This window comes from Cotesia typhae, unplaced genomic scaffold (genome assembly GCF_013202065.1).
Source record: "Cotesia typhae breed Kobodo isofemale line unplaced genomic scaffold, CoteBio_Ctyphae contig_33, whole genome shotgun sequence".
Taxonomy (NCBI): Eukaryota; Metazoa; Arthropoda; class Insecta; order Hymenoptera; family Braconidae; genus Cotesia; species Cotesia typhae.
In genome coordinates, this window is record NW_027423741.1 from 2,411,107 (window position 1) to 2,423,788 (window position 12,682).

The window sequence follows — 12,682 nt, forward strand, 5'->3', positions numbered from 1 at the left end:
AATTTATTTATTAAAGAAAATTTAAAAAATTGTGAAGTAACAGCTAAATTTAATGTCATATAATTTGTCATTTAAATATATTTGCATTGATTTAAAAATTTAAAAATTATTTAATAATTGTATGGTAATTTTTTTATTTTTTTTTTTTGCAGGTGAAAAATGTCTGACAATACAAACGAAGATGAAAAAATAGAAATGTATATTCCGGAGTTTAATTTCTGTACTCCAGAACACATTTTGGATTATATACTTTGCAAGCCTAAATTATTGCCATTGAAATCGGTGACACTTGAGAAACTTGAAAAAATGCAACGAGATGCAGATGAGAAAATGAAAAAAAGTCGTGAGCTTGATCAAGAATTAGAAAAAGAAGAAAAATAAACTAAAATATTTAATAGAATTGTCAATTATTAATTATAATAATTAATCATGAGTGTTGGTCCTTTAGTAACGGAGATAGTGCTGGCATTTTGCCTTGCAACGACACTTTTATACCGATATGGAAATATATTTAGAAATCATATTGTCGTCACCGTATCTGTACTTATTGCTTGGTACTTTTCATTGTTAATTATATTTGTATTACCATTAGATGTGTCATCTGTAAGTATTTACTTTATTATCAACAATTTTAGCTTGTATTACAATTTTACTTGAAATCAAAACTTATAAATATTTTTTACTAGATATTAAAATAAGTTATCAATTAATATTATTAATTTTTAGACTGTATATAGACAGTGTGTAGAAAAAAATAGTCGTTACAATTTATCAGTAACTACAGACAACAATAACACTAGTAATGTAACGATAACATGCGAGAAGCCATGGTCTAGTGTCCCAGACAGCGTATTTCCAAATTTATGGCGAATTGTCTACTGGACATCTCAGTGTTTGACGTGGTTAATATTACCCTTGATGCAGTCGTACATCAAAGCTGGTGACTTTACAGTTAAAGGAAAATTAAAGTCCGCTTTGATAGATAATGCTATTTATTACGGAAGTTATCTGTTTATTTGTGGTGTACTCTTGATATACATCGCATTGAAACCTGGTTTAGATCTTGATGGGTAATTGTTAATTATTTATCATTTTTTAATTTATATTTGTAAAAGAATAAGCGAAATTTTATGGCCAGGATAGTCATATGATAAAATCGGTATTTTTTATTTTATCAATTTCAGTCAAAAATTAAAAGCCATCGCATCATCGGCTTCAAACACATGGGGACTTTTTTTGTTAATAATGCTATTGGGTTACGCGCTAGTCGAAGTACCACGAGGACTGTGGAATGCTAGTAAACCAGGTTTCACATTACAGTACAGTTATTTCAAAGCTTCGAAGTTAAATTTAGAAAAATGCGAAGCTGAAGAAACTGTTGATGATATTTTAGAGGTAATTTATATCTTTATTTATTTTTATTTAACATTTCAATTAACGAGTTAATTTTTTTCATACAGTCGCTGCAAGCCGCATCAACAGCCATTGGTAGCACGCATCCATTTCATCGTAATTTAGAGACAATATTTCAAAAAGTACCAATTGAATTGAAAGAACGTATGAATAGAAGACAACTTCCTGAAGATGCTCACACAAATGCTCCCTCTGAGAAATCATTAATTAGATTACATAGACAAGTACTTGATAAATTTATTTTTTAATTATAAATTATATTTATTTAATTTTTTATTTGTAAAAAAATTTTTTTAGACAATCAAAGCTCTGCAAACGCTCCAAAGAACGGAAACCCAATGGGGAATTTTAGTTAAACAAATTTTCCATCTAGAAGATATTTCAAAAAATCAAACGAATCATGATAGAAGATTCAAGTCATCTTTTCCAACTATTCGTCCGTTTTTTATTCGTTTAATTTATAACCCAACACTAGGTATTAATAACTATATTAATAACAATATTTATTTATAAATTAAATAAATTCTTCAATGGCTTACAGAATGGTATTGGAACTGCATAATCAAAAGTCATGTACAAAAAGGACTGGCTATAGTTGCCGGGTGTTTATCAGTAGCAGTCGTTTGGTCTGAAGTAACTTTCTTTAATAAGGATCCAGTACTATCACTATTTGCTCAATTTTTAAAGTTGGCTTCTGTAAAATACGATTACCCAACGATTGAGGTAATTAATCATAAAATCAAGCCAAGAAAACTAATAATTTTAATTATTATTTTTGTTGAATAGATCCTATCGACAATGATAATTGCATATCTCTGTTACTGTGCGTACTCGACAGTACTTAAAATTCGGCTGTTGAATCTCTACTATCTGGCGCCGCATCACCAAACAAATGAGTACAGTTTGATATTCAGCGGTATGATGTTCTGTCGTTTGACACCACCAATGTGTCTCAATTTCCTTGGGTTGATTCACATGGACTCGCACATTATTAAAACGCACATACTGGAAACTCATTACACACAAGTGATGGGACATATGGATGTTATATCAATTATATCCGATGGGTTTAACGTATACTTTCCGATGGCAATTTTAGCATTTTGTTTAGCGACTTACTTTAGTCTTGGCAGTAGATTGTTATCTGTATTAGGGTTCCAACAATTTCTTGGTGACGATGAAGTTACCACTGATCTCGTTGATGAAGGAAGAGAATTGATACAGCGAGGTATTTATTAATTTAATTAATTCTATTTTTAATAATACTGAAATCAACAGAAATCCGACAATTTTTTGTCTTTTTATTACAAGTCTACTACAATAAAAAATATTTTTAAAAAATTTGCACTTGTAACATGGAAATTTTTAATTAAAATTTTTTCATACTAATTTAGTAGTTATAAAAATCAAAAAAATGGATAAATGTCTGTTAATTTCAGTATCACTATTTTTAATTCAAGAAATTTTTAAAATAATAAATTAATAATTTTTTTTATTTATTTAGAGCGACGCAGAAGACAACGTATTGAAGAGTCAATAATGCGTCGTCGTGAATTTCAAGAACGAACAAATAACCCAGCACGTAATCGTAATTCTAGACAAAGTGTTGATACCGGTGAGTTCAATTTACAAGTAATATAAAAAAAAGATGATTATTAAAACGTAAAAACCGTATGTGAGATAAATAAATGAAAAATTTACCCCCAGTACGGTCTGTCAAACGCGACGAATCTACTGAATCAGTCAGAGCAGGTCTACTGCGTGATTTTGATACCTCTGATTACTATGTCGGTACGACATTTAACTCATCCTCGAACAGATATGGAGCTAATAACGCATATGAACGCAATGGATATCAGTCCAGTGATTTTTACGATATTAATAATGACGAGGATAATTCGAGAATATATTCGTCGTCCTCGATCAATAATAGTAGTAGTAATTACAGTAGAGCACCGCCACGAAGAATATTTGATGATGTGTGAGTTTGCTAGTTACAAGCACCCAGCATTTTTTTTTTTTTTTTTTTTTTTTTTAAACATAGTTAGCTAATTAATATATACATATGTAATTTTAAAAAACGATTCACTGGATCGTAATGAGCCTTATTCAAATTATTTAACTACTACATAGTAATATATACATATAAAAAATATTTATATTTATGTACAAGGTAATTTATAAAACTGTTTTTTAACTTTGAAATATTTTTTATAATCCTCCGAGTTTATGACCGGTTTCAAAAACAAAAAGCAGTTTTAATTACCTCGTTGCTTAATTGCTTGACTTTTTTTTCTTACTTATTATTTATTATTTAGTCATTATTACTATACTGACACTTTTCTTATTGACATATGAATAATAAATATTTTCACAGTGATAGATAGGAATTAACTATTAATGGTAAATAAATGAAAAATTGCATTAATTTACATATATATATATATATATATATATATATATATATATATATATATTTATTTGATTAAAAATCTTTTTTTTTTCTATTAGTTATATAAATAACATACTTTATTGGTATTAGATAAAAACTATTTAAAAATTGTGCGTAAAATTGATTAAAGAGTTGTATCAAAGCTAAAATAAAATTCAAAAAATGTATTTTGATTGTTTTAGATTGTGCGTAGTGCGATGTACTGTTATAATTATTTTATTAATGAAATGGCAGTTTTAGCACGAATTCTAAACAAGTAACTTTTGGCATTTGGAAGTCCAGTATTAAAATACTTTATCTATTATTTCATTTTTAAAAAAATATTTTATTTGTTAACCTGATAAAATCTATTTTTAGGTAGATTTCATAAAAATCAATCTTTTGCATTGGTTCAAAAGTCGGAATTTAAAAAATTTTTTTTACAACCTACTTATATATGTTAAAATAAATTTAACTTAATGTCAAACGAAATTTATTGAGACAAGATAATAATTAATTCTATGAAACCTACCTTCCATTTCGGGTGTAGCCGAATGGCGGTTTTTTTTTTTTTTTTTTTTTTTTTTTTTTTTTTAATAGACTATGTTACTTTTTAAATTTAACTTGTAATAGTTAAAAACTTTCTCTATTTTATAATTATAAGTTAAAATTTAAAAATCCAACATTGATAAAAATATTAGTATTAATTTAAAAATAAAAATAAAATCTTGAATATTATTAATAAAAAAAAAAAAATAATAATAATAAGTAGGAAATTTTTTCAGACAAAATAAACAATATAAAATGTAACAATAGCTAACAAAAAAAACGATAGTGTATAAGCGATAACAATCCTCACAATTTTAACGTGTTCTGAGCGTGTGATACGTTTTTTACTAGAGCGTCTTTTATTGATATTTTCCGCCAAGTCCGGCATCATTAAAATCGGTTCAAGCATTAGCAAACTAGCTCTATGATTATGACTGTAATTATAATTATAATTATGATTATGATTGTGCAATTGTGCAGCCGATAAATTAAACATCTCATTGCTATTCTTCGTATTTAAAAGCCTTGTGTCTTCATTAAAGTCCATCCAATATTGAATTTCATCATCGCAGTCCACGTTCTTAGTCTCTTCGCTTCTCGGTCTTGCCTCCAAATTAACATTCTTAAAGACTTTGGGCCTGAAGATGCTATTCCGTGATATTCTCGAGCAGCTGTCAATCATCCGACGATGATAAAAATCAGTGTTGCTATAATTCTTATTGCTCAACAAACAATTATCAATTTTACCCATTTCTTTGCTATCTCTCTCAATATCAGTAAGAGTACCAACCAGCAAAATACTAGGCCTAAGTGTATTTAAATCAAAGATATCTGGCTCTTCCACTTGCGAGTAACTCAATCCTGAATGGTTGGTCTTGTTGATATTAAAAACTGGCATGTAATCCCGAGTATCGGCGCCAAATAAATTTTTCCTATTAAAAATGAGTTGCTTTGTATAAAATTGACAGAAACAATCAACAAATCTTGCCTCGAGGAACCGATTTTCGTAGACCATTCTGTCACTATAGACAACAGACTTATTGGCGACAGCGCAGTACTGACAAATTTTCTGACTATGCAAAAACAAAGTATTTATAAGTATTTTAGCCGTCTGGACGCTGTATTTTTCATAATAATTCTCAATGCTATTTTTCGAGCCTCTCTTTGAAGATTTTCCATCCTCAGTTGCAAAATTTCTCTCATTTTGGATTGATTTATGAGATAAAGAAGGCGAAGACACAAATTTATCTCTCCCCGGCATTTCTTCATCAATAGTTCCATAAAACTCTGGCTTAAACTCTTCCACATATTCAACAGTGTCTTTATGATTGTTATTAAAATTACCACTATCATTATTATTAAAATTATCGTTAGAATTATGAAAATTTGCGTGTGTCTTCCCTTCGGGTGTGAAGTGGACGTCAACGAATGATTGAGCATCATTATTATCTAAGCGTAAGCCATCACTATGGTGCATATTTCCTAGTTTTAAATACTCTAAATGTAAGTGTCGATGGTGAACACACGCAAAATTGTATCAGTTTAATTTATTTTGAGTCTTCAGCTTGGATTCAGACTGACTGAGACGTGATTTGAGTTTGTTTACTTCTTCCAAGACCTCAATAATCGCGGATGCGCTCCAAGCTTGGCTGCGACAACTATCGCGGCAGTAGGCTCCATCTTTGTTAGTCAACTCGGGAAGTCCTCGCCAGTGATTCGTGGAAGCTTCAGTAAAATGTCTCGATATGATGGCTTCAGTCGAGTGGATGGTGCGTTCCAACTCTTCGTCACCTCCAACAAGAGCCGCAAAGTGGAGTCTTGCACGCAAGAAATAGCCAACAGGCCAAAGCCACTCGGGTCCTTGATGATAGTTCCAACCTTGGGCCAGCTTGGTGTCAGTAGAGTCATTGGAGTTGTCATAATTGCCGTCGTAGGCCCAATCTGCAGGATCTAGAGTCCTCATTCCAAGGGGACCCAGAAGAATTGTTTCCGCGGACTTCAGCGCAGCCCATGCGTGTTTTGGGTTGAATAATTCCGGGGCAGCGACCATCGCGATCGGGAAATTAGGCCGTAATTGATAATTAGCCCAAGGCTGAGTCGCTCCGTGACTGTCTTTGTAAATTCCACGCCTGTGTATCAGCTCTGGGTTCATTTCACCTTCAATGGGAGTTTCGTTGACGTAAAAGTACTTTTCAAAATTATCAGCGATGCGATCAGCCCACTGCTGATAGCTCCAGGTCGTTGACGTACCATCGCGGTTCCGTCGCTGGACGCTACCGTACGGGAATAAATTTTTTTTGTACAGTTCTGCTAAAAATGAAAGCGCGGCTTTGCTTAACCCAACTATTTCTACAGCCGAACCGTCACGAGGTGTCGCTGGTTTACCTTTGTTCCCAGCTTTTTCAGAAGAACCCATTTTGTCCATCCAGGTGCCACAGTTTGCGTTGTTTCCTCCAAAAACAAATCCCGTTTCTGGATGAACCCCAATTTGGTTGTTAAATCCGCGGTCTGTCATGTGTTCGTCGATTTGTTTGCCCGCGTTTCTTTCGCGGAAACACAGGCCTTGAAAATGGACGGTCAGGGCTTCTTGAATGACATCACACAGCGGTTGATCGATTTTGCCTGCAGGCAACGCCGGGGAGTCGTCAGTCGGAAACAGCCTCGCTACTTTGTCCGACAGAATCTTGAGTCCATCAGGAACTTCTTCAACATAACACTTGATAGTGTACAGCCACCACCAAACGGCGTCACGGCAGTTGAATCTCGCATTTACTCCTAGATCCAGTAAATTAGGGATCAAGCCGTGTCTCAGAGTTCCAGCAAAACCCAAAATGATAAATCTCGCCTCTTCGTGTCTTCCAGTTAGCAATAAAATTCCTCTCAATGCAATGAAAGTGTCTCTTCCCCAATTTCTCATGTATCCAACCGCGAAATGAGGCAGTCCAGCAGATATTGTCGTACACATCTGTTCCGTCTTTTCACCAGTCACTTTTGGCTTTGGTGGTGCCAAATTTGGTGACAGTTCTGGTAGCTGGGCGGATTTTACTACTCCACTTACTTGCACTGAAATCAGCGACAGCAATTTTACAAAAGTAGTGCCTTCTTGAACAAACGGCGACATTACCTCATAACATCGGTCTAGAAGTATCATGTAGACATTTACAATCAAGACATCAAAGTAACTTGGCACCAAGTACCTAGGAATAGACTTGAACGGCTCGGCAGCTTGCTCAAACCACTTGCTGAGTTCCTCAGTTCCTTCGTAATTCTTCAATCTTTGCCAAATGTAATCAATCAGCCAGTTACCTTCTCTTAAATTTACACACAACGGATGACCCAGGTCATTAGTAGGCCGTACTTCTGCTAAAAGCGATACTACACCCTGCAAACCCGCGTAAACCAGCGGCCCATAAGAAGGAATATTGTAAACTCCAAAGTGATCCGCGGTTTCTTCGCGCTCTTCTTGATCACAACAGTACAAGACCTTGTTCATGTCCGCCAAGTTCATTCGCCCTACAATCGACTTCAATTCCTTGATTGAAGCAATCGAATGAACGATTTCATTCAGCTTCATCAAAGCCGGCTTGATGTTATCCTGCAGCGACACCCGAACAGCTATCACTGATCCTGGCTGGAAGTTGACAAAATTAAGCTGGGTTATTTTTAAATCACCCGACTCTGTTTTCTCGACTATCTTTGATTCTGAAATTTGAATATGCTCTCTGATATCAACTACGTAATTCTCCAACCCGTTTATGTACTCACTATTCTTGACATGTCCATCAGGATACTTAAACGGTGTATTTTTACCTTCATTTTGGTAAACTAGTCTTGCTTCAAATATTATTTCTTTGACAATTCCTTCAACTCTCAACGGTCTGACGTGTCTTCTCAAATCAGTAGCGTTAGAATCCGGATGATGAAAAGCTGAAAACGCGACTAACACAACAGTTTCATGAGTCTTCGGCGAGTGTCGTGTAACTGCCACAATGTCAGGATCCATTTGGTCAACAAACACCTGAGAAAATCCTTCATTTCCCAGCTCATAATGAAGATCATTAAACGCTTTCTTAGCAGCAATCATCCCAATTTTATTATTAACAAATTTACCTCCTTCTCCCCAGGGAGTATACTCCCTGTTTTCATCAACAACGTGAATATGATGGGGTATAAGTTCGTCATAGCCCCGATTGCTTCCACTAGCACAGCAAGCCATGCTGACCAACGCCGCAGACGGGAGCAAATCAAAAACACTTCTCTTCTCTACAGGACTCGGATTATCATGAGTCTGGTCCATAAACAGCGCATGAGCAATGCCTGGTACCAGAGGGCGGTGTTTCGCTTGGAAGAACGCTCCTACGGGTTCCCCACCGTACCGATAAACCAGTCTTCCTTCTTCATGGCAATCCCACGCAGACATTGCTTCACGAATCAAAGAAGTTATTCCCAATCGATTCACAAAAATATTGTCCTTTTGATCTGAATTGGTGAACAGTTCTGCGACTACGTACAAATCTGGACGAATGCATCTCGCCACGTCAAGCATGTGCTCTGCTACAGGAATTGGCGTAGAGTGACAATTGTCCAGCCTGACTCCGTCGAAGATCCTAGCAGTCTGCTCTACGTACTCAGTCATGTGATTCCAGAGGAAAGGACTGTCTTCAGGCTTGTCTCCGTAGCGCAATTTAACACTGTCTCCCCAGGCGATCAGCTCTCGGCGTAAATAAACATTAGAATCGCTGTCGGCGAAATTCTTCAGCGGGTCGCTGTTCATCACCCAGCCATTGTGAGCCATCAGGTAACAACCTTTATCTGAATACATGGTAGTTTCTCGTTCCAGCAATGATTCTGGTGTTCCGTAGTCGGTGAAGTAGCGCGCAGTCAACGGGTTCCTAGCGCTGACCTCTTTCAACCTTGGACCGTCTTCTTGCACTCGGAAGTAACGAATGGAAGCAATGGTGTTCTCGATAGCTGCGTTCAGGTGGTTCTGGACCTCGATGACAATTGCGTCGTGGAGAGACTGGATGTCTTTACGGAATTCTTCGGCGCAGCGTTTAAGACGTGTTTCTTCATCGAAGCAATCTTGGGGGTAAATGTTGTAGATACGCAAAGCTGATTGCATGTCGATGGAAGCTTTTAGGCGTCGATACTGAGGATCTTGGATTATTTTTATGGCCTTCTCTGATGAAACTCCGTCCTGGGGTATCTGAGTTCTTGCTAGGTTCAGAAATTCGTATACTATTTGATTTACATCTAACGTAAATAGCTCGTGAATTTTTACCAACGGTAGGAAGTCGGTATGCAACGCATGACGAATCGCATTGAGATGGTCCTCGGTCTCCACGACGCTGGGAATGCCTTTGAGCTCCCAGTCTCCTGCAGCGACCTGGACGGTCAATTCAAAGAGCGCAACGTCCAGAAGGTAAGCCGGACGCAAATGAGGACAGTTTGAACAGTTGTAAGTGCACTCTGGGTGAGCTACTAAAAATGAACTTTCGTTGGCTGTGTGATTGAGCACTATGTCGCAAATAGACAAGACGTTGAATTGGGTTCTTAGTTCCGAGGTTAATTTTTCGATGTCTTCGAATGTCGTCGGCTTGTCTTTCTCGTGGAAAGAAGGATTTAGTTTCAACTGGTTGCTTAAACTGTACGCAGATTTGGACCCTCCTAGCTCTTGGATCGGCGTGAAGTGGATCATGTTGTATCCAGAGTTCTTTGAGACGGCGAGCTTTTCGCGCCAGCTTGAAAACACTCCAAGACACTTTGATAAGACTGTTTGACATTGGATACAGTCCAGAGGTAAGTTTTCGTTGTTTCCTACTTGTAACTCTGGTTCTACCAGGACGTATCCTGAAGCCAGTGGTTTTAATTCGTTTTTTTCTCTGTAATTATTTTTTTTATTAATTATTAATTTTTTAGTCAAGGTTAATTGATTAAGTTAATTGATAGGAGCTTACTTGGCGTCAATTATGTAGTAATGAAATGATCCAGGAACAGTAGCTTGAACAACAGCAACATCATTGCTCCAACTTAGCTGATAGTAAGTATGTCTGTTGAATTTTTTGTCACTTATTGGATGATTGGTGAATATGTCAACGGTCCTGCCGAACAACGATGGTCCAAGATGGAATTCTACATACCAGCCTTTAAGTGAAAAAATAATTTAAAGTTAAACATAATAAATTGACTATTAGTGAAAACGAAATAAAATAAAATCGTGAAAAATTCTCTTAATAATATAGATGATTTTAATTTTACCTTTTTTAACTCTGTACAATATACCATCTTGATGTTCTCCTTTATTAAGTGTCAAAACTCTAACATGTTCCCCATGTTCATGTGTTCCATTAATATTATTTTCAGGCGCCATATTATCAATTGATTTCTGCAAAAATAAACAAACTGATAAGTAAATAATTCACAATTGTTAAGTTTATCAAGAAGAAGACGATGCTTACAAAAAGAAGAAATAAAATAAACTAACGTAGATAAAGAGTGAAGTGAGTTAATATAAGTTAGGACAACAATAGGATTAACATGTGTCATGCATATATGTAATAAGATATATATAAAAAAAAAAGTGATGTTTTTGTTCCAGTTGGAGAGCTTTTTTGAAAACCAGCTAGTTTTACTGCATAATAATAAATAAAAATATTAAAAATTTTCATTGTACTCTTGTGATGCTACCTTTCTTGTCTCTGTCTTTCTTCTATTACTCGAATGTTAAATTGCACAGACAATACCATACGTATAAAGTTAACTTGTCATAATAAATATCATAATTACAGGGCAGTATAGACTTACATGGGACCAGATAAATTTCAGGTAACTCCATTGGAATATTTTGCGAACTAAATAAACAATCTTGTCCAATAACATCTCAAGGAAATCCCAAACAAAGCCAATCACTTTGCCCATTGAACTTAAAAGCTGTTGTAAGTCAAAGCAATTGTTAAGTAGCTTCTACACTAATTGTAAATATATTGTTTGTTAATTATTATTGTTATTTTATCAATTTATTATTTTTGTTAGTTATTACTTTTTAATATAAAAGCTTTATTGTTATATTCTTTTTTACTTTATTATTATGATTAATGTTTGTTTCTGTTAGTGTTAATAATAGTAATCATACTTGATTAAAGTCTATCTTGGATTGACAAACAATTAAAAGGTTATTGTTATGAGGGCATTTTATTAATAAACTTTGTTTTATTATCTATTTTTTTAGAAATTTTTATTGAGTTGAGTTTAAAAATTTTTTTATTGTAAATAAAAATGTGAAAGTTTCGAAATTTTTATTTCTTCACTTAAGTTATTTTTAAAAATAATTTTTAAGTACAAAAAAAATAATTTTTTTATTTTTGGCAGTAAAAATTGTAAATAAAAATTAAAAATTATTTATTTGTACAAAACTTGAAAAAATATAAGTGCAATTTTTTAAAAATATTTTTTAGTTCTAATTTAATGATTTAAAATTAATCAAAAAATTAAAAATGTCGGATAATTTTATCATTATAAATTATAAAGAAGAAATATTTTTAAAAAATAGAAAAAAATTTTATTTTGATAGAATTTGTAGAAATTATTATTTTAAATATTTTTTAATGAAGACTACTTATTAATTTTTGATTTACAAAATTAACTATTTAAAAATTTATGACATAAAAAATAATATAAAAAATCAGCTTACAAATTTTGATGAAAATTAAAAAAAAAAATTCTTAATTTTTAAACAGCAATAAATAACAAAAATTAAAATACAGAAAAATTAAAAATAAAAATACAGAGTTAGTCTTTAAAGAAATAAAAATTAAATAAATACAAAACATATGTTATTGGTACTAAGCCAAGCTTAAAAAACTGAAAACTAATTACTTAAAACTTAATAAAAATAAATACAAGACACAAATAATCATATGTTGATAAACGCAGACTAAAATGTCAAGATCCAACTGGCTTACAAATATGATTAATAACAATTACAATATATAATTATTAATCAGTAATCACCTCCACAATATACTCACATGCGTCTCGAGTGGACACTCGCTGACACTGATAGACAGTTCTTATTTTTTTTCTCAGCTTGTTCTTGTTATTGTGATATGTTATATTTAGAGAGTTTCTATCAGATGACCTCTAAATTTTTTGGGAATCATTACAAAGGTCATACAAATAAATAATCTCTATATATACACACACAGCAACATTGATTTAGTGGGGGCAACAAATTACTCATTACACTGTTGGTTAAACAATTAACGCGGTAAATTTTACGTATATTTAAAA

At 33.6% G+C, this 12,682-nt stretch overlaps 3 protein-coding genes across 6 annotated transcripts; 1 reads left to right on the forward strand and 2 right to left on the reverse strand.

The window, feature by feature from the left end:
* Positions 1-295: 295 nt before the first annotated feature.
* On the forward strand, positions 296-4,187 carry LOC141526388 (LMBR1 domain-containing protein 2 homolog). Of its 2 annotated transcripts, XM_074241383.1 has the most exons (10): positions 296-603; positions 727-1,070; positions 1,185-1,395; positions 1,461-1,637; positions 1,711-1,888; positions 1,955-2,136; positions 2,200-2,641; positions 2,918-3,028; positions 3,121-3,394; positions 4,048-4,187. In XM_074241383.1, the coding sequence occupies exons 1-10, from the start codon at positions 430-432 to the stop codon at positions 4,103-4,105; spliced, it is 2,151 nt and encodes a 716-aa protein (XP_074097484.1). In that variant the 5' UTR covers positions 296-429; the 3' UTR covers positions 4,106-4,187. The 2 variants fall into 2 exon arrangements, with proteins under 2 accessions (XP_074097484.1, XP_074097485.1); XM_074241384.1 differs by lacking the exon at positions 4,048-4,187 and having other exon boundaries at positions 3,121-3,469.
* LOC141526390 (uncharacterized) lies at positions 3,349-6,015 on the reverse strand. Its single transcript, XM_074241386.1, has one exon. It carries the CDS (start codon positions 5,868-5,870, stop codon positions 4,626-4,628), a length of 1,245 nt encoding a protein of 414 aa, XP_074097487.1. The 5' UTR covers positions 5,871-6,015; the 3' UTR covers positions 3,349-4,625.
* LOC141526387 (glycogen debranching enzyme-like) lies at positions 5,931-12,659 on the reverse strand. Of its 3 annotated transcripts, XM_074241379.1 has the most exons (5): positions 12,421-12,659; positions 11,198-11,323; positions 10,652-10,778; positions 10,351-10,537; positions 5,931-10,275 (listed from the first exon to the last, which is right to left on the reverse strand). In XM_074241379.1, the coding sequence occupies exons 2-5, from the start codon at positions 11,309-11,311 to the stop codon at positions 5,931-5,933; spliced, it is 4,773 nt and encodes a 1,590-aa protein (XP_074097480.1). In that variant the 5' UTR covers positions 11,312-11,323; positions 12,421-12,659. The 3 variants fall into 3 exon arrangements, with proteins under 3 accessions (XP_074097480.1, XP_074097482.1, XP_074097481.1); XM_074241381.1 differs by lacking the exon at positions 11,198-11,323; XM_074241380.1 differs by lacking the exons at positions 11,198-11,323; positions 12,421-12,659 and adding an exon at positions 10,852-10,996.
* Between the last annotated feature and the right edge of the window lie 23 nt (positions 12,660-12,682).